This window comes from Nomascus leucogenys, chromosome 3 (assembly GCF_006542625.1).
Source record: "Nomascus leucogenys isolate Asia chromosome 3, Asia_NLE_v1, whole genome shotgun sequence".
Taxonomy (NCBI): Eukaryota; Metazoa; Chordata; class Mammalia; order Primates; family Hylobatidae; genus Nomascus; species Nomascus leucogenys.
This window is the reverse complement of record NC_044383.1, coordinates 129,916,346-129,938,533: the sequence shown is the minus strand read 5'-3', so window position 1 is coordinate 129,938,533 and position 22,188 is coordinate 129,916,346. Positions and strand designations below refer to the sequence as shown.

Genomic DNA, 22,188 nt, shown 5'->3' with positions numbered 1-22,188 from the left:
GTGGATTACAGTTACATTACATTACTGCATTATCAAGCAAAAATGAAACCAGAAATAGGCCTTACAGTACAGCAGAATGTAATAACAAACACTAAAGAAGGTATCAGGAGTACCTTGGATTGCAGAGTCTTCTTCACAGTAGGAATGTCAGTGCCCTGTAATCTTTGCTTCAAAGAATTGAAAGGTTTACGTTTTCTGTTGAAGAGTTTTTCACATATTGGTCCATGCCTTTCCTAGAAAACGAAGAGTAGGGATTGGAATTTCTAAAGTGCACAATCAATTTTTAATGCCTAGGTGTACCTAGACAGCCCCGACTCCAGGGACTATGTTTGCTCCTCAGAGCCAACTTCATTCTCTAACAGGTCACGGCAGAGCAAATCCATCTAGCTCTTCTCATCCCATGTTACATATAACTAGATATTGTGCTTGAGCAAAGACAATAAAATACCTTTATAGCTAAAAGACTTACTTCAAATTTGGGTTTATATATTTAACTCAAATGTGGGCAGTATGCTCTTTACTCCAGTCAGTAGTCCTTCAAGTATTCAACATTTCTGATACAAAAACTGAGGAGCTAACACGCAGAGCTTTGCCTGTGTACCGCCTGTATAAAATGTGCTATTGTGCCACTATGGGACCTTTGCCCTCTCCCTTCATGGATGTGTGCCACATAATAACCGTCATTGACACAGTAGTTTTGTCAGACCCCACAAAATACAAGCTCTATAAAAATCACTGCACTGGCTAAGAACAAGCCATCCATTTTAAGCTGAAGGAGAGAGAAAGATCAAATCATTTGATCAATGCCCTCCATAGCCTAGAAATAGGCTTAGGAAATGAAACTCAAAAGTATCCAAGATGTACCTGACATTTAGAGATCCCTCTGCAAATGGAACCTCCCAGGTCTCAAACTAATTCTCAGGGGGTGTGGCTCCAGGCTGGCAAAGGCAGTGACACACACTGGTGGGCTACAGGGCCACAACCAGCTCCGCAAGCTCTCCCTCTAGTTTCAGGAAGCTCTAACCACAGTTAACTAAAAGACAGCTATTTCATTTTTTAAATTTTCCAGAAAAATAAAACCTACAACCTCATTTTATAGTCTTTTGTCCCAAACGTAGTCAGGCTTACAGTCCACATCCTTTAAGTTCCAGAAAAGTCTCCTTTATCTAAAATGTCCCAACTGACAGCTGTATTATCATCTTAGATTTTCTTTTTGAAAAAAAATCATCTTTCTTGGGAACCCCTTTATAATATTGGGGCATACCATCTATTTAATTCCCTAATTTTGAAATGAATCAAGCTTTTATTCAACTTTATAGCCATCAATCAGGGGACTTGACATGCCATTAGCTTGAATCTGGACAACAATTAGATCTTGGAACAGGACTTACATCCATGTATCATTTTGTTCAAATGGTATAAAACCCCTCAAATTTGAAGGTTCTGTATACGTGGCAAAGCAGAAAACAGGAAGGTTAAAGGACTTGTCAGGATTAGTGACAAATTTGCGGCTAAAAGCCAAGTTTCCAGATGTCTAAAATTCAATGCTCATTCCTCTTGACTAGCTAATTTCCCTGGTGCTTTGGCCTTGAAATTTGAATTTTTGATGCTTAAAGAAAAGGCGGAAAAGCCAAAACCTCTTGAGGGATCATTGACGATGCCAAGAGACTTCCATCTGGCATCATTTCAGGAGGACCATGTTTAACAGGGTCGCTTTTGAACGAGGCAGCATCAATCTGCCTCAGTGTTCTCTGGGCCCACCAGCCATAGGTTATGTACTTCTCCTCTTCCCTTGCTTCCCCTCCACATCTGTCTTTAATCTTTGCACTGCCGCCTCCTCACTGACTTGACAGTTCATTTAAGTCCAATGAAACACATCTACAAAATGTCTTTATGTTTACCAGAACATCTGCTGCAAAACGTCTTCCACAGACTTCACAGGGAAACAATTCCTGATTGCCATCTGTGTAAAATTCAAGAGTACATTATGTTAGTTTCATGGAATTGCCTGGCTGAGAAGAAATGACTGACTGGAGGTGACCTCAATAGCTTGATATCCTCACTCTCTTTTCCCTCCCCACCAACTGCTTCTTCCCCTTGGGAAGACCCTGTGTAAACTCACCTGTGTTTTCCTTTCCTGATATAAACTCCTCACTTCACTAAACAAGTAAATTCCATATCCTTCAGGCAACCAGAGTATAATTATTTGATTTAATATTTAATATATTCTTACATGAAGTGCCTGACAACTTTGCTTGAGATACAAGCAAAAAATACCCTAGTAAAAGGGCAGTCATAAATAATCCAGTGGTAACATCTTTGGGATTCCTACGAGAATGTAAGTTCTATGAAGGCTGAGACTGTGCCTATTTTATGCCCAATGCAAGTGCTTAACCCATAGTAAGGTACTCAAGGTATTGGTTGAATGCATGGGCCAAGCAAGAATTGAATTTCTAACATAGAAACAATCATTCATTCGATAAATAGATATTGGCTATATGCAATTCTGTGGAAATATTGGGAGAAATCATACATGGGACCAGCACAGAAAAAAAGTATGCAGATAAATTAATGACATTAGAAAAGTATCATGAGAAAAGCAAAATATTATGAAATTCTGATAAAAGGTTTTTTGTATTACTTCCTTTCGGTTCATCAGGAGTCAAATATATTAAGATTTAAAAAGCACTTTGATCAAAGCTATGATGTCTTAGGTTAATAAAAACAGCAGTTTGAGGTCTGAGCATAGACTTTATATTAGACCAGCCATCTGGGCTTTACTCTACATGCAAGGAAAGCAACAAGAGACATTAAGTTGGAAGAACCTAAACAGAGCTGTGGAAGATGGATGTGAAAAAGGCAAGAAGGGGCAAACGGATTGCAAGTATAGTGGGAGAAGAGCGGAGTTTAGTGAAAAAGCTGCAGGTGGGTCAGGTGTGCTGGCTCACGCCTGTAATCCCAACAGTATGGGAGGCTGAAGCAGGAGGATTGCTTGAATCTAGGGATTTGAGACCAGCTTGGGCAACATAGGGAGATTGTGTCTCTACACAAAATAAAAAATTAGCTGGGCTTGGTGGCCCGCGCCTGTGATCCCAGCTACTCAGGAGGCTGAGGTGAGAGGATCACTTGAGCCCAGGAGGCAGAAGTTGCAGTGAGCCATGATCATAACACTGCACTCCAGCCTGGGAGACAGAGCAAGACCCTGTCTCCCCCACATACACACAAAAAAGCTGAAGGTGGAGGCCTGAAATGGAAAGGAAATAGGAGATGAGTGATTCTGTATCAAAGAGTCAACAGCCTGATTAGATTTGTGGGAGTTAGGAGGTGGCAAAGAGAAAAGAATGCTTGAGGACTATTCTACGTTTAGAGGCAGAAGGACTGAAAAGATGCTGGGAGTGTGGGATAGAAACAGGAAACTGGAAAAGAAGGGCCATCTTAGGAAGAAAAATGACTTCAGCTTTGGAAACACTGAGTTGAAATAGAGTTGTTCGGCCAGCAGGATGGAAATGAGGGAGGTCAGGGTTAGAGACACAGATGTAGGCTTTGAGAAATGAAGTAAAGGCATGATATTGCCAGAGAAGAAGTCATGGAAAGAGAAGTGCAGAGATGATCCTTAGGGAAACTTATATTTAGGGCCAAGAAAATGATGATGATAAGCCAGGAGGAGAAACAGGAGAGAACAAGGTCATGGAAACCGAAGGAAGACAGTTTGAAAAAGGAAGACCTAGTTAACAGGAAGCAGATGGGTAGCCTGCTACAGACGTTGTTGATTTAAATGATTTCTTCTCACATCTGCTAATTGGTATTGTATTTTCAACACAGGCCATCCATCACAGCACACAGAAATACCTCTTGCCCTCCCTGTTCTTTTGGAGCAGTTTGTAAAACTTCATTTAAATATATATATATAAATATATATAAAATATGTATACATATTTTTAAGCAAGGGCACCACAACCTGAAAGTACTCATCTTGATTATAAAACTACTGCTGCTCTTTCTAAAACACTAGTGAAGGATAACCTATTTTTACGAATATTACAGTAACATTTGTGTGGTGTTTTCCTATGTTATCTCATGTGATCCTCACAGTGACCGTATGAGACAGGGTTAGTACTATTTTTATTTTACAAATGAGAAAATGGAGGCCCAAGTAGGTAACTTCTCTAAGACTGCAGGTAGTAAGTGGTAATACTGAGACTTGAATTTGAGTCTCTTTCCAAGTATTAAGACTATTAATTCAACCATCACTACAACTAGAGAGATGTTAGTACTCACCTGCAAAGCAACTAGAAATCCCTAGAGGATCAATGACCTCTGGTTGAAATCAGTGAGTCAATGAATTTAAAATACTGACAGATACAAATGATATGATTCAATTCAATACTTGGATACAGATGGACCACCACATTCGGAACCATATTCAACTCAGAAGCTTGAGTATAAGGAGGGAAGGGAACACTTACCTAGCCAGCTGAATCAAACAGGGAGATCAATGTGGTCTGCAGTGTTTGTTTCTGTGTATTGAATCACATGGAATATGTGATTGCTAGAACATTAAAAGAACCTTTTGAGACTTCTAAAATGCCTTTCAGTAGGTGAACGGTTAAACAAACTGTGGTACATCTATAGCCTGGAATACTGCTCAGCAATAAAAAGACCACTTTTTTTTTTTTTTTTTTTTTGAGACAGTGTCTCGGTCTTTCACCCAGGCTAGGGTACAGTGGGATGATCACGGCTCATTACAGCCTCTACCTTCTGGACTCAAGCAATCCTCCCACCTGAGCTTCTTGAGTAGCTAGGACAACAGGCATGTGCCACCACATCCAGCTAGCTTTTTTATTTTTTGTAGAGACGGGGTCTCACTATATTGCTCAGACTGGCTCGAACTCTTGGCCTCAAGCAGTCCTCCCACCTTGGCCTCCCAAAGTATTGGGATTGCAGGTGTAAGCCACCGTGCCCAGCTGAAAAAGAACACCACTGATACATGCAATAACCTGGATGGATTTCAATGCTGGGTGAAATGAGCCCATCTTCAAAGGTCACATACTGTGTGATTTCACCTGCACAACTTATTAAAAAATGACAAAATTAGAGAGATAGGACACAGATTAGAGACTGTAAAAGGATAAAGATGAGTGGGAGTGGGGTGGAAGGTGGTTGTGATTCTATGGGGTTAGAATGAGGGAGATCTCTGTGTGATGGAATAGTTCTGTATCTTCACTGTGAGGTGGTTTTGCATGTTATCAAATGGTACAGACTGTGAACACACCTTGTACTAATGTCAGTTTCCTGGTTTTGATATTGTACTATAGTTATTTAAGATGTAACTTAGGGAAAACTGGGTAAATGGCATCCAGCATCTCTCTGTGCTATTTTGTAACATTTTGTAAAACTATAATTATGGCAAAATAAAAAGTTTAAAAATAATATCTAGGGGTCAGCAAACTGTAGCCAGTGGGCCAAATCTGACACTTTTTTTTGTAAATAAAGTTTTATGGGAACACAGCCATGCTCATTTGTATACATAGAATTTATTGCTGCTTTCCTGCTCCAACAGCAGAGTTTAATACTTTCAATGAAGGCCATATGACCTGCAAAGCCAAAAATTATACTACTTGGCCTCTGAGAGAAATAGGTTGCCAAAAATTGCTGAACCATTTTTATATTAATTTAAAGGAATTTGTGGGAGAATAACATGGAAAAATATTAATGAAACATTTTGTTCATATATTTACTAATAAAGACTGGAAGGGCACACACAGAGTAATTACTTTGGGTATGAATAAAGATGAATATTACTTTTAGTTTTCTGTATTTCCAAACTTTTAGTGAAAATTATGCATCACTACTTTAAAAATCAGAACAAATAAGTGCCTTTCAAAAAATAAAAAGAAACCCTTTGGAAGAAAATGTTCTAAAACAATGAGTATCACCTCAGCGATTTCTTTTTCCTCTCTATCTGGAATCATACTTGGTAAACTATTATAGTGGCTATTATTTCTAAACATTGGTTTATAATCTTTGAAAATGCCAAAAATGAGTAACAGAAAGTAATCTGGGAGTGATAAAGCTCTGTTTAACACATCAAAAATAAAACATAGGCCAGGAATGGTGGCTCAGAACTGTAATCCCAGTATTTGGGGAGGCTGAGGAGAGAGGATTGTTTGAGCCCAGGAGTTCAATACCAGCCTGGGAAACACAGTGAGACCCTCATCTCTACAAAAAATTTAAAAAATTAGCCAGGCATGGTAGCATGCACTTGTGGTCCCGGCTACTCAGGAGGCTGAGGCCAAAGAATCGCTTGAGTCCAGGAGGCTGAGGTTGCAGTGAGCCATGATTGATTGTGCCTGCTGGGCAACAGAGCTAGACCCTGTCTCAAAAAAAAAAAAAAAAATCAGGGACAACTTGAGCAGGAAAAAAAAACAAAAACGAAAACAAAAAAACATTACAAAGAAGCATAGAGAGAATTAGGGTTAGATTAAAATTGAAAAAGTTTTACTTTTGACCAGATATTCTCTTTCTTGAGCTGGAAGTTAAGAATGCTTTGTAGAGAACTAAGCTATCCACATTTTCTTAAAGGAGCATGGTAGAGAAGAAAAAAGGAAGACACTTTCTCATTCAGATGCCTGCAAATTACAGCTCTTAAGTTCTTTGCAGTCCAGAACATGCAAATGTTTAGCAATATCAACATCTTCCTTGGCCCTATGGCAAGGGGGTGGAATAATGGCCTCAACTTACCAATAAAATTTATCTCAGGAACATGAGTCATGAGATAAGAAATAGAATTAAGACTCAGTTAGGATAGCAGATTCTATCTAATTTAGATCTTCCCATCTAATTTTGCTTTCTCCCTAAACCCCAATAAAGCTATAGTAAAGGGACAAAGGGACATAGAAACATAGGGCAGGGAGGAAAGAAAACAAGAAACCTAAAATTTGGAAAGCTAATAGACATTGTAACTGACTTGGAGGACTTAAAGCAACACCAAACTCTACTTCCCAAACTAACAGTAAGGGAGAACTGAGAACCATCCAGATTCACACTACAGACTCTTAAAAGTCACAGGAACTCCTGGACAGCATGTACCTCTACAACTGGGGCAGGTGAATGAGGAGGAAGAGACTGTCAAAATATGGAGGACCAAGAGGAAAGCTGTTTGAAAGAAGTTAAGATTCCTAGATCGCGCCCCACCCCCAACCCCTGCCCCACACCACAACTCTCCTGCTCCTTGGATAAATGCCCTTCTCCATCTCTAGGTGATTCTACTTTCTGGAAAGGAAAAAATAAGCAGTCTGTGCATTAGTCAATATGAGGCACGTCTGAAGGCATGAGTACTACAGCAAAAACAGATAGGTAGGTATAGATACAGACATACATACAGTCAATTCTCATTATTTTTGGTAGTTAAGTTCTATAAAGTCACTGTGAGCACTGAATTAGCAAATACTGAACTGTGGCTCCTAGGGGAAATATAGGGTTAGGTTCCTGTGAGTCTCTGGTCACAACATTTTTGTTAATGGATCAATACAAAACCTTGTTTTATGCATGTTTCTGTTTAAAGACACCTTTTTATAGTGTTGATTCAGTAATGTCGAACTCATGCCAATAGCACTGTAACTCATGACTGAATGCTTACCTAAAGCACATATTTTCTCCTTAGGGCAAATCACAGCCTTGAGCTTAGGAACACTAGACAGCACCTCAGCACTGTTCTAGGCAGCCTTTCCCCCTCCCCTTCCACCTTTGAGACAAGGTCTTGCTCTGTCACCCAGGCTGGAGTACAGTGGTGTGATCTTGGCACACTGCAACCTCTGCCTCCTGGATTCAAGCGATTCTCCCACCTCAGCCTCCCGAGTAGCTGGGAGCACAGGCCCACACCACCACACCTGGCTAACACGGCCATTTTAAACAGTGAAATCACCAAAGAAAAAGCACAAAAATGTGGAAAATGTGGCACTAAATAGCCCATGGAAGGAACTTGAGTACATTATGAGCACTAAAACAAGAAAGTAGAGTATTACCTTGTTCAACCTCAGCTGGGAAACTGTGCTGGATGACTCAACTTTTTTATCAATATGTGCATGTCTGCAAATGACTGTAAAAGTGCCAAAAGTACTGATGTTAGGGTTACAAGTAAGTTTTGGCACATAGGTAAATTTGCAAACAGGGAATCCATGAATAACAAGAATCAGCTATATATGTATGCATGTCTATATATACATGTATACAGGTACATATATACAATCTAGTGGTTAATTTCATGAATAGTGATACTGAAAGCAGAGAATATCCACATGCCCATCTTCTTCTACTTGGCTTAGAGGACTCTGCTTGCCAAACCCTTACCCTCAGGGCAAAATGTAACTTCTCTGGGGATCAAATTATTCCACTAGCAAGTATGTAAAGATACTGATATTGGGAGATTCCCAAACAGCTCACTCAGACCACCCTACAATACAGCTCAGTTATGAAATACTGCTCACTTGTTCATTATTTCCATTTTTTTCCTCTTCCAATCTTAATGATGAGCAAACAGACAGGAATTTCCAAAGATCTCAAGAACGTCTCTAGCAGGTAAGTCCAAAACAGACAAAAAAAAAAATTAAAGGAAAATTATAACTCTTAGAAACTAAAAAAGTCTTGCCGGGCACAGTGGCTCACGCCTGTAATCCCAGCACTTTGGGAGGCAGAGGCAGGCAGATCACCTGAGGTCGGTAGTTTGAGACCAGCCTGACCAACATGGAGAAACCCTGTCTCTACTAAAAATACAAAAATTAGCCAGGCGTGGTGGTTCATGCCTGTAATCCCAGCTACTGAGGAGGCTGAGGCAGGAGAAAAGCTTGAACCCAGGAGGCGGAGGTTGTGGTGAGCCAAGATGGCGCCATTGCACTCCAGGCTGGGCAACGAGAGCGAAACTCTGTCTCAAAAAAAAAAAAAAAAAAAAAAAGAAATTAAAAAAGTCTTTAGGAGAAAAACTCAATAGAGAGTTGAAAGATAAAATTAGGAAAATCTCCCAGAAAGTAAAGTAAAATGGCATAGAAATGGGAAAGAAACAAGCAAATTAGAATACCAGTCCAGACAGGTCTACTCCAAATAATACTTCAAGAGAGAAAAAGGAGAAAATACAAGGAAGAGAATAAAAATAATTTTTAATTATTTCCAAAAAAGAAGGACATAAACCTCCTGTGGTGGTTAATACTGAGTGTCAACTTGATTGATTTGAAGGATGGAAAGTATTCATCATGGGTGTGTCTCTGAGGGTGTTGCCAAAGGAGATTAACACTTGAGTCAGTGGGCTGGGAAAGGCAGACCCACCCTCAATCTCGGTGGGCACCATCTAATCAGCTGCCAGCAAGGCTAAAATATAAAGCAGGCAGAAAAATATGAAAAAAACTAGACTGGCCTAACCTCCTAGCCTACATCTTTCTCCTGTGCTGGATGCTTCTAGCCCTTGAACGGCAGACTCCAAGTTCTTCAGTTTTGGGACTCAGACTGGCTCTCCTTGCTCCTCAGCTTGCAGATGGCCTATTGTGGGACCTTGTGATCATGTGAGTTAATACTTAATACATTTCCCTTTATATATATATTCCCTTTATATATATTTCCTATTAGTTCTGTCTCTCTAGAGAACCCTAATACAGATTTTTGTACCAGGAGTTCCAGAAGAACAGAATATTAAGAATGGAGTTCTTTCATTGGTTTGGGGTTTCTGGAGTTGGTTGCTCAATATAATTAGACCCCAAAATGCTAAGGACTCTACTTCTAATAGTATGGAGAACACTGATAGACCTTGGCATGAACTATTTAGAGAGTTACACAAAATAAATGCATTTGACCCTCCTGATTCATTGCTCATGGGAGGCAAGGAGTTTAGTGACTCTATACATAATACTTTTGACCATATGTGGAGAACCAAGGAACATAATGAAGCTGGTTGGTTGCTCCTAAGTTCAGGGGACAAAGTAATGAAAGAAAATGATGAATTTGGGGATTTTAACTCCCAGCTTCAGAAGCAGATACTGAGCCTCAAATCTCCTAAGATTGCCCTGAGTGAGAGTCTTATCTCCTTAGAGAAAGAGCTGAAATTGTGGAAAAACAGATACAAGCTCTTATCATGCAAGTGGCTGACCTGCAGTGAAAGGTGCATGCACAGCCTTGCCAGGTGTCTACTGTTAAAGTGAGGGAATTGATTAGAAAAGAATGGGACCCTGCAACTTTGAATGGGGACATATGGGAGGACCCTGATGAAGCTGGGGACACTGAGTTTGTAAACTCTGATGAACATTTTTTGCCAGAAGAAACAGCTTCCCCATCCCCAGTAGTGGCAACATCCCTTCCCTGACCCATGCTGCTGTCAGCCTTTCCACCTTTGAGGAGATAAACCCTGTGCTGCCTGAGGCAACAGTGATGGCCTCCCCTGAGACAGTTGCCAGGCAAGATAATGTTGATTCTCCTCAGAAACCACCCCCAACACCTCTGTTTGCTTCTAGATCTATAGACAAAATTCCCGTGGGGCCCTAGAGGTGAGGTTGAGAATGAGACCCATGAGGAGGTGCGATACACTTGAAAAGAATTGTTTTCTAACTTATATAAACAGAAATCTGGAGAACAGGCATGGGAATGGATATTAAGGGTGTGGGATAATGGTGGAAGGAACATAGAGTTGGATCAGGCTGAATTTAAGATTTGGGGACACTAGTAGGGACTTTGCATTTAATGTTGCAGCTCAGGGAGTTAAAAAAATTAAAAATTCTAATAGTTTATTTGCTTGATTAGCTGAAATATGGATTAAAAGATGGCCCACTGTGAGCAAGCTGGAAATGCCTGATCTCTCTTGGTTTAATGTAGAAGAAGGGATCCAAAGGCATAGGGATGGTGGAGTGGATTAGTCACTTTAGACCTACTCATCCCATCTGGGAGGGTCCAGAAAATATACCCTTGACCAATGCCTTGTAAAACAGATTTGTGAGGGCAGCACCTGCATCTTTGAAGAGCCCTGTAATTGCCTTTCTCTGCATGTCGCATCTAACAGTGGGATACACAGTCACTCAACTACAAAATTTAAAAACAATGGGAATAGGCCAGGTGCAGTGGTGGCTCATGCCTGCAATCTGAGCACTCTGGAAAGCTGAGATGGGCAGATCACTTGAGGTCAGGAGTTCAAGACCACCCTGGCCAATATGATGAAATCCTGTCTCTACTAAAAATACAAAAATTAGCTGGATGTGGTGGTGAGCACCTGCAGTCCCACATACTCAGGAGGCTGAGGCAGGAGAATCCTTTGAACCTGGGAGGTGGTGGTTGCAGTGAGCCAAGATTTTGCCACTGCACTGCAGTCTGGGTAACAGAAAGAGGCTTCATCTCAAAAACAAAAAAATAAATAAGAGAATAAGTAAATAAATTGATATGATTTGGCTGTATCCCCACCAAACTCTCAACTTGAATTGTATCTCTCAGAATTACCACATGTTGTGGGAGGGACCCAGGGGAAGGTAAATGAATCATGGGGGCTAGTCTTTCTCATGCTATTCTTGTGATAGTGAATGAGTCTCATGAGATCTGATGGGTTTTTCAAGGGTTTCCACTTCTGCTTCTTCCTCATTTTCTCTTGCTGTCACCATGTAAGAAGTGCCTTTCATCTCCCGCCATGATTCTGAGTCCTCCCCAGCCATGTGGTACTGTAAGTCCAATTATACCTCTTTTTCTTCCCAGTCTCAGGTATGTCTTTATCAGCAATGTGAAAACAGACTAATACAGTAAATTGGTACCAGTAGAGTGGGGTGTTGCTGAAAAGATACCCGAAAATGTGGAAGTGACTTTGGAACTGGGTAACAGGCAGAGGTTGGAACAGTTTGGAGGGCTCAGAAGAAGACAGGAAAATGTGGGAAAGCTTGGAACCTCCTAGAGACTTGTTGAATGGCTTTGACAAAAATGCTGATAGTGATATGAACAATAAGGTCCAGGTTGAGGTGGTCTCAGATGGAGATGAGGAACTTGTTGGGAACTGGAGCAAGGGTGACTCTTGTTATTTTTTATCAAAGAGACTGATGGCATTTTGCCCCACCCTAGAGATTTGTGGAAATTTGAACTTGAGAGAGATGATTTAGGGTATCTGGTGGAAGAAATTTCTAAGCAGCAAAGCATCAAAAGGTGACTTGGGTGCTGTTAAAAGCATTCCATTTTAAAAGGGAAATAGAGGATAAAGTTCAGAAAATTTGCAACTTGATGATGCAGTAGAAAAGAAAAACCCATTTTTTGAGAAGAAATTAAAGCCAGCTGCAGAAATTTGCGTAAGTAGCAAGGAGTCTAATGTTAATCCCCAAGATCATGGAAAAAATGTCTCCAGGCCATGTCAGAGACCTTCACAGCAGCCCCTCCCATCGCATGCCCAGAGGTCTAGGAGGAAAAAGTGGTTTCGTGGGGCAGGGCCCAGAGTACCCATATACAGCCTAGGGACTTGGTGCCCTGTATCCCAGACACTTCAGCTGTGGCTGATTGGGGCCAATGTACAGCTCGGGCTATGCCTTCAGAGGGTGGAAGCCCCAAGCCTTGGCAGCTTCCACATGGTGTTGAGCTTGTGGGTGCACAGAAGTCAAGAATTGAGCTTGAGGTTTGGGAACCTCCCCCTAGATTTCAGAAGATGTATGGAAATGCCTGGATGCCCAGGGAAAAGTTTGCTGCAGGGGTGGGGCCCTCATGGGGAACTTCTGCTAGGGCAGTGAGGGAGGGAAATCTGGGGTTGGAGCCCTCACACAGAGTCCCTAGTGGAGCTGTGAGAAGAGGGCCACTGTCCTCCAGACTCCAGAATTGTAGATCCACTGACAGCTTGAACTGTGTGGCTCAAAAAGCCAAGGACACTCAACACCAACCCATGAAAGCAGGCAGGAAGGAGGCTGTACCCTGCAAAGCCACAGAGGCAGAGCTGCCAAGACCTTAGGAACCCTCCTCTTGCATCAGCATGACCTGGATGTGAGACATGGAGTCAAAGGAGATCATTTTGGAACTTTAAAATTTGACTGCCCCGCTGGATTTCACATTTGCATGGGCCCTGTAACCCCTTTGTTTTGGCCAGTTTCTCCCATTTGAAATGGCTGTATTTACCCAATACCTGTACCCTCATTTTATCTAGGAAGTAACTGGCTTGCTTTTGATTTTACAGTTCATAGGTGGAAGGGACTTGCCTTGTTTCAGATGAGACTTTGGACTGTTGAGTTTTGGATTAATGCTGAAATGAGTTAAGACTTTGGGAGACTGTTGGGAAGGCATGATTGGCTTTGAAATGTGAGGACATGAGATTTTGAGGGGCCAGGGGCAGAATGATATGGTTTGGTTGTGTCCCTACCCAAATCTCCACTTGAATTTTATCTCCCAGAATTCTTGTGTGTTGTGGGAGGGACCCAGAGGAAGATAACTAAGTGGGGGCCGGTCTTTCCCATGCTATTCTCATGATAGTGATTGAGTCTCATGAGATCTGATGGATTTATCAGTGATTTCCACTTTTGCTTTTTCCTCATTTTCTCTTGTTGCCACCATGTAAGTAGTGCCTTTTGCCTTCTGCCATGATTCTGAGGCCTCCCCAGCCATGTGGAACTGTAAGTCTGATTAAACCTCTTTTTCTTCCCAGTCTCAGGTATATCTTTATCAGCAACATGAAAACAGACTAATACATAAATTTAAAAAACAAAAAATAAATATAGTGGGAATATTGGGATCCCGAGGTGGCAGGGGCCGAGTGGCAGCACTCAGCCATCAAAGGCAAAGTGGACGTAGCTACTGTAATGGACTGCAGAGGCAAAGTGGCAACAATCAGAATAGTCTGACACATATAGAGCTCTGGCAGTGACTAATCACAGTGTTTCTAGAAGTGAAATTGAAAGGAAGCCTACTTACTGCATTTTTACTTAATTTATATAAGCAGAAAACTTCTAGGTTGAATAGACAAAAGACTAATCTGAATTATAAAAACAGAGAATCATGGCCCCTTAATTTCCAGACTTGAGCCAGTTTACGAACCCAGAGCTGCTTGAATGAAGGGCAGGCCAGGTCCCTTTGAAAAAGGTCTCCATTACACAACTGACAATTTATGCTGTTAATCTTTCTCCCATCCTTCCCCAAGAAGACCTCTGGCCTTGTACCAGGGTAATTATGCATTGGGGAAAAGGGAAATGATCAGACATTTCGGGAACTACTGGACACTGACTCTGAGCTGATGATTCCAGGGGACCCAAAACATCATTATCGTCCTCCAGTTAACGTATGGGTTTATGGAGGTCAGGTAATAATGGAGTTTCAGCTCAGGTCCGACTTACAGTGGGTCCAGTGGATCCCTGGACTCATCCTGTGGTCATTTCCCCAGTGCCAGAATGCAAAATTGGCATAGACATACTTAGCAGCTGGCAAAACCCCCACATTGGCTCCCTGATTGGTCGGGTGAGGATTATTATGGTGAGAAAGGCCAAATGGAAGCCATTAGTGCTGTCTTTACCTAGAAAAATAGTAAATCAAAAACAGTATCACATCCCTGGAGAGACTGTGGCGATTAGTACCACCATCAAGCACTTGAAAGACTCAGGGTGGTGATTCCTACCACATCCCTGTTCAACTCTCCCATTTGGCCTGTGCAGAAGACAGATGGATCTGGAAGAATGACAGTGGATTATCATAAGCTTAACCAAGTGGTGACTCCAACTGCAGCTGCTGTACCAGATGTGGTTTCATTGTTTGAGCAAATTAACACATTTCTTGGTACCTGGTATGCAGCCATTGACTTGGCAAATGCCCTTTTCTCCATTCCTGTCTGTAAAGCCCACCAGAAGCAATTTGCCTTCAGCTGGCAAGGCCAGAAATATACCTTTACTGTTCTACCTCAGAGGTATATTAACTCTCTGGCTTTGTGTCATAATCTTACTCAGAGAGAACTTGATCACTTTTTGCTTCTACAAGATATCACACTGGTCCATTACATTCATGACATTATGCTGACTGGATCCAGTGAGCAAGAAGTAGTAAACACACTGGACTTATTGGTGAGATATTTGGGTGCCAGAGGATGGGAAATCTGATGAAAATTTAGGGAACTTCTTCCATAATAAAATTTCTAGGGGTCCAGTGGTATAGGTCCTGTTGAGATATTCCTTCTAAGATGAAGGATAAGTTCCTGCATTTGGCCCCTCCAACCACCAAGAGAGAGGCACAATGTCTAGTGGGTCTATTAGGATTTTGGAGGCAACACATTTCTCATTTGGGTGTGTTAATCCGGCCCACTTATCAAGTAACCTGAAAGGCTGCCAGTTTTGAGTGGGGTCCAGAAGAGGAGAAGGCTCTGCAATAGATCCAGACTGCTGTGCGAGCTGCTCTGTCAATTGGGCCATATGACCCAGCAGATCCAATGGTACTTGAGGTGTCAGTGGCAGATAGCGATGCTGTTTGGAGCCTTTGGCAGGCCCCCAAAGGTGAATCACAGTGGAGGCCTCCAGGATTTTGGAGCAAGGCTCTGCCATCTTCTGCAGATAATTATTCTCCTTTTGAGAGACAGCTCTTGGCCTGTTACTAGGCTGTGGTGGAAACTGAACGTTTGACTGTGGGTCATCAAGTCACCATGCAACCTGACCTGCCTATCATGAACTGAGTGCTTTCTCACCTATCTAGCCATAAAGTGGGTCATGCATAGCAGCATCCATCATCAAATGGAAGTGGTATATACGTGATCGAGCTCAAGCAAGTCCTAAAGGCACAAGTAAGTTACATGAGGAAGTGGCTCAAATGCACAAGGTGGAGACTCCCGCCACCTTGCCTTCTCTCCCCTAGCCTGCACCAATGGCCTCATGGGGAGTTCCCTATGATCAGCTGACAGAAAAAGAGAAGACTAGAGCCTGGTTCACAGATGGTTCTGCACAATATGGAGGCACCACCCAAAAGTGGACAGCTGCCTTTCTAGGACATCCCTGAAGGACAGCCCCTTCCTAGGACATCCTTGAAAGCGGTGAGGGAAAATTTTCCCAGTGGGCAGAACTTTCAGCAGTGCACTTGCTTGTGCACTTTGCATGAAAGGAGAAATGGTCAGATGTGCGATTATATACTGATTCATGGGCTGTTGCCAGTGGTTTGGCTGGAAAGTCAGGGACTTGGAAGAAGCATGATTGGAAAATTGGTGACAAAGAAATTTGGGGAAGAGGTATGTGGATGGACCTCTCTAAGTGGTCAAAAACTGGAAGGATATTTGTATCCCATGTGAATGCTCACCAACTGGTGACATCAGCAGAGGAGGATTTTAATAATCAAGTGGATAGGATGACCCGTTCTGTGGACACCACTCAGCCTCTTTCCCCAGCCACCCCTGTCATCGCCCAATGGGCCCATGAACAAAGTGGCCATGGTGGCAGGAATGCAGGTTATGCATGGACTCAGCAACGTGGACTTCCACTCACCAAAGCTGACCTGACTACAGCCACTGCTGAGTGCCCAATTTGCCAGCAGCAGAGACCAACACTGAGACCTCGATATGGCACCATTTCTCAGGGTGATCAGCCAGGTTGATTATGTTGAACCTCTTCCATCATGGAAAGGGCAGAGGTTTCTCCTCACTGGAATAAACACTCACTCTGGATACGAGTTTGCCTATCCTCCATGCAATGCTTCTGCCAAGACTACCACCCATGGACTCATAGCATGGTTTATCCACTGTCATGGTATTCCACACAGCATTGCCTCTGACCAAGGCACTCACTTTACAGATAAAGAAGTGCGGCAGTGGGCTCATGCTCATGGAATTCACTGGTCTCACTATGTTCATCATCCTGAAGCAGTTAGATTGATAGAATGGTGGGATGGCCTTTTGAAGTCACAATTACAATACCAACTAGGTGACAATACTTTGAAGGGCTGGGGTAAAGTTCTCCAGAAGGTCGTGTATGCTCTACTACTCCACAACAGAGGTAAGGAAGAGTAGGCATGGAATACAGGAGATCTATTAGGGTGTCTCTTAGTATTACCATGTCCTGTGATTCAGGTCAATGGGAAACTACAACAGCCCAATCCAGGCAGGACTACAAATGGCCCAGACCCTTCAGGAATGAAGGTTTGGGTCACTCCACCAGGAAAAAACCATGACCTGCTGAGGTGACTGCTGAAGAAAAAGGGAATACAGAATGGGTAGTAGAAGAATATAGTCATCAATACCAGCTATGACCACGTGACCAGCTGCAGAAATGAGGACTGTAATTGTCATTGGTATTTCCTCCTTCTTTTGTTAAAAACATGTTTGTGCATGTACACACTTGTACTAAGAAGGTATCTTCATTTTATTTACTTTTTCTTTCATCATGTGACATGAGATTTATTGACTTCACATCAGCATTTAAGTATTAACTTTATGTAATAGTATTTGGGTTGGGGATTGGTGCATTTCTGGTTGTATGAAGGATAGTTGTATTACGCTAGGCATAATTATTACCTTATTATTGTCTTTATTTGAAGATTATGTATGATCTCAGGAGATGGGTATGGGTTGAAGTTGACAAGAGGTAGACTTGTGATGGTTAATACTGAGTGTCAACCTGATTGGATTGAAGGATGCAAAGTTATCGATCCTGGGTGTGTCTGAGGGTGTTGCCAGAGGAGACTAACATTTGAGTCAGTGGGCTGGGGAAGGCAGACCCATCCTTAATCTGGGTGGGCACCATCTAGTCACCTGCCAGCGCAGATTGAATCTAAAGCAGGCAGAAAAAAAAGGTGAAAAGACTAGACTGGCCTAGCCTCCCAGCCTACATCCTTCTCTCATGCTCGATGCTTCCTGCCCTCAAGCATTGAACTCCAAGTTCTCCAGTTTGGGCACTGTACTGGTTGTCCTTGCTCCTCAGCTTGCAGAGGGCCTATTGTGGGACCTTGTGATTGTGAGTTAATACTTAATAAATTAGATCTATCCTATTAGTTCTGTCCCTCTAGAGAACCCTAATACACCTTCTGATTTAAAAGACTCAGTAAAATGGAAGTTTCAGAACACTGAAGACAGATTCTACAGACTTCCAAAGAAAAATTAGATACAAACAATCAGCAATCAGGATGGCTCCAGATTCCTAAAAAGCAAAATTGGAAATGGAAACGAATGGAAGAAACCCATTAAACTTCTGAGGTAAAATAATCTACAACCAAGAATTCTATATTCAGTCAAGCTGTCAATCCAACATTAAGTGTAGAATATATTTCCAGACATCCAAGTTCCCAAAAAGTCTACATCCCCTGTACCCCATTTCATGAATTACTGGAGGACGTGATCCACAAGCATGTGAATGAGATATAGGAAAAGGCAATTATACACTAGATAGTGAAAAGGGAATTCCCAGTATGATAGCTGGGCACAACAACCAAAGAGCAACCAGTTGAGGTTTGAGGTGTGTGATTAAAGAGACAGACGTGTTGAGGGCTATCACGACTAAGATATTCACTGCCTTCATAATCTCAAGATAGTATATTCAAGGAAGTCTGGTTCCCATTTTGTTCTACACTTGTCATGTTTGGCCATATTCTAATAAAGTGCCTGCTCTCCCTTTCATATCCTGATCTCTAGATCAGTTGGAGACACTCATTTCACCCCATAGGAAGGTTCTGCATTTATCTTGAGAGGTCAGGGTGAGTTTAGAAACAGAAAATATAAAACAAGAATGCAATCCTCTAAGCATATTTCTGCAGATCCTGGACGCCTAAACTGTGACTTGTTCCCTAAAACTCACTCATCACCTTGCTCACTGACATCTATACATGGGTTCTTGTAAACTCTAGAAGTGGAAGTAAGACCCAGGGACTGTTCACAGTTCATCTTCCCTAGGATGCTTTCATCTAATTGGTAGCAAACACTGCCATCAAAAAGCTAAGTTTGTTTTTTTCAGTTGTTCAAAATGAAACAAGATGTTGTGTTTAAGCATACTATACAAGTGGCTTTAAAAAAGAAGGAAATACTTAATGCAGGTTGAGTATCCCTTATCCAAAATGCTTGGGACCAGAAGTGTTTCAGATTTTTCTCAGACTTTGGAACAAGATATCATGGGGATGGGACCCGAGTCTAAACACTTTATTTCATATGTCACCTTACACACACAGCCTGAAAGTAATTTTATGCAATATTTTAAATATTTTTGTGCATGAAACAAAGCTTGTATTAAGTACTTATTCGTGGTATTTTCTATTTGTTGTCTCACTTTGGCACTCAACGTTTTGGATTTTGGATTAGAGATGTTCAACTTGTATGGCAGCTGGATAGTATGCAAGAATTACCTGAGGGGAAAGAGTGAAATGAAATCAAGGATGGATTCACAGGGGACTTCTATGTTCTATTTCTTAACTTGAACAGTGGCCCTGTGTTTGCTTTAAAAATTCTCCTGTAAGTTTCACAATTAAAATGCAAGGCCATTAGAATTTCTACCTTCTCTGCCCTTTAACTGGAACAAGACTGATAAAGCATACCAATGTCAACCCACATGAAGAAGTAACATAAAAGTATTGAAAATATAACAGTGAAGCTACAAGAGGTTAGAGTTCTTTCAACTGAGGTGACTTGATGACATCAAAATGGAGATGTAGATACAGGGCATCACAGGTAATCACACAAGCGGTAACTGCACTTCAGACACTTAAGACTTGTAAAGTAACAGTACAGACAGTCCTCAACTTATGATGGTTCAACTTAACAATTTTTCCATAATGGTGAGAAAGCAATATGTATTCAGTAGAAAGTGTTACAATCCTCTCGTGATGCTGGGCGGCAGTAGTGAGCCACCACTCCCAGTCAGCCATGTGATCACGAGGGCAAATTGATAACTACAGCGTGCTGTATTGCCAGATGATTTTGCACAACTGTGGGCTAATGGAAAGTATTCTGAGCAAGTTAAGGTAGGCTAGGCTGAGCTATGATGTTCAGTAGGTTAGGTGTAGTAAATGCATTTTTGGCTTACCATGTTTTCAGCTTATGGTGGGCTTATCAGGGCATAATCCCACCACGAGCATCTGTGGTACTACGATATCCAAGTGGTTTTACACCAGTCACAGGCAGTACTTAAACAAAATAGGTGGGCCGGGTGTTGGTGGCTCATGCCTGTAATCCCAGCACTTTGGGAGGCCGAGGCAGGCAGATCATAAGGTCAAGAGTTTGAGACCAGCCTGGCCAACATGGCAAAACCCTGTCTCTACTAAGAATACAAAAATTAGCTGGGCATGGTGGTGCACACCTGTAATCCCAGCTACTCGGGAGGCTGAGGGAGGGGAATCGCTTGAACCCGGGAGCTGGAGGTTGCAGTGAGATGAGATCGCGCCACTGCACTCCCCTGGGCGACAGAGCAAGACCCGTCTTGGCAAAAAAAAAAAAAAAAAAAAGTTTAAGATACAAATTCTTCGAGATTTTGCCCCCTGCCTGGGATCTCTTAGGCCTTTCTCTCCTCCCTAACCCCAGTGAGTCTAGGCCCTGCTATAGTTCTTTCTACGTTTAATTCTTTTCTGAAATCTTTCCCATCTATCCATTCATTCATACACTACTTTGTGACTGTATACTGAATGCCAGGCACCCTTCCAGACCTAAGGATAAAGCAATAAATAAAACACTGCGCCTTCAGGGTTTGTCCTGCGAGAGGAGACTGAAAAACAGTCCTCTGCGTCAACAGATGTTGTGGAGAACATAAACCAGGGAGGGAGGGTCAAGGATGCAGGGGAGGGATACGTGCAGTATTTTTAAATACAAGCTCAGGGAACAGCCTATAGTGAAGGTGACAGCTGAGCACCAACCATGAGGAAGGTCTGTCTGCAGCGAAAGCACTTCCGGGGGAACAGCAAGTACCAAGATTCTCATTACAAGTGGTACTTACCACAGTGATAGTATTGCCAGTTACATTTCACTGCACCTATCCTGCCTCCTCAGACCATGTGGCTCCTGAAGGCAAAAACCCTCCGATCTCTTGGGCTCCCAACATTTAGCATGGAGCTTTGATGTTCAGTTCCCAATCATCATTTATAGATTTTTAGAGAACCAAGATATCAGAAAATTCATTTAAAGTATCATGAATTTGTTCTTCAGAATAAAATTAAAATATTTAAGTTTGGAGTATAATCTGCCTAAATCACAATATGCTTCATCAAGACTCATGGCCTAGTCTTTTTCTCTTAATTGCCAAATATATAATATATGGATTTAAACACAGTGAAGTTAGCACCTCATAAAACAGCATTTGAGTAACATGACAAAGAAACATCCAATGCCTATTAAGACTCTTACCGTTTTTGAGAATCTTCAGTTGAGACAGCTAGCAAAATAAATGGCCAATCCTTTTAGTACTTACATTCTCAATATTGACATAAACCATCATCTGACCCTTTAATTCACAGGTTGGCATTTAAATACATTCTCTCCAGTATCCTACTTCTGCAATGACAAGCTCTTCAGTCAAGATTTTTTTCCAGCCAATGTTGGTAGAATACCTAATGCCATCAGTTTTGACAACTCTTTAAAAATCCTACAATACTTAGATTTAAACGGATCACACATGGTAGAACAAGCTAATACCTACCAGCTTTGGAAAAGCCATAAACAAATGATTACAGATGAAGGCATTTTCTAACAATTTAGATATCAAGTGCAGCTCACCTGCCAAAAATGGTTCTGCCCCAGCCATTCTGTTCCTAACTCAGAGCAACAGTGTTCACAGATTTTTATAGCCCAGTCCAGATAACAACATACTAGGTCAAGAACATAAACCAGGGCCACGAATCTGTTGCAAGAAGTCACAGTTTACCAAATAATCAACAATTGTGATGATGTCACTGCCTAAACCTTGAAAAAGTTTAAATCAGTTAAAACAAAAATCAACTCATCAAAAACAGAGAAAGTTTTCAACTATGTATTTTAATCAAGTATGAATGGTTCCAAGCATTAACTAATGTTGAAAAGACAAACTCTCCAGTTTAAACTGAAATAAATATTTCTGATTTTGAACTAGGGACTCATTGAAGCCAAATAAGTTTTCTTATTTCCTTGACTATTCTGTTTCCTGCCTTCACTGTTCCTAAATCCCAAAAGCAAGTCATCCAGTAATATAACAGGAAATATGAATCTTAAGAACCTTAATATTCAGTTTTGCCACACTTTTGAAATAGTCCTTTGTATACAGCAAGGGAAAACTTAGCTTCCTAACAGTGGAACCTTCT

The 22,188-nt window shown here is 41.7% G+C and overlaps 1 protein-coding gene across 1 annotated transcript in view; it reads right to left on the bottom strand.

Annotated features, from left to right (window-relative positions):
* ZC2HC1B (zinc finger C2HC-type containing 1B) overlaps positions 1 to 21,761 on the bottom strand; it is a 75,309-nt gene extending 53,548 nt beyond the window's left edge. Inside the window, exons 1-3 of the mRNA XM_003255812.2 lie at positions 21,629 to 21,761; positions 1,902 to 1,963; positions 114 to 233 (exon numbers count right to left, since the gene is read on the bottom strand). Of these exons, the coding sequence (XP_003255860.2) occupies positions 114 to 233; positions 1,902 to 1,963; positions 21,629 to 21,656 (210 nt within the window). The 5' untranslated portion in view covers positions 21,657 to 21,761. The remainder of the gene's footprint in view (positions 1 to 113; positions 234 to 1,901; positions 1,964 to 21,628) is intronic.
* Between the last annotated feature and the right edge of the window lie 427 nt (positions 21,762 to 22,188).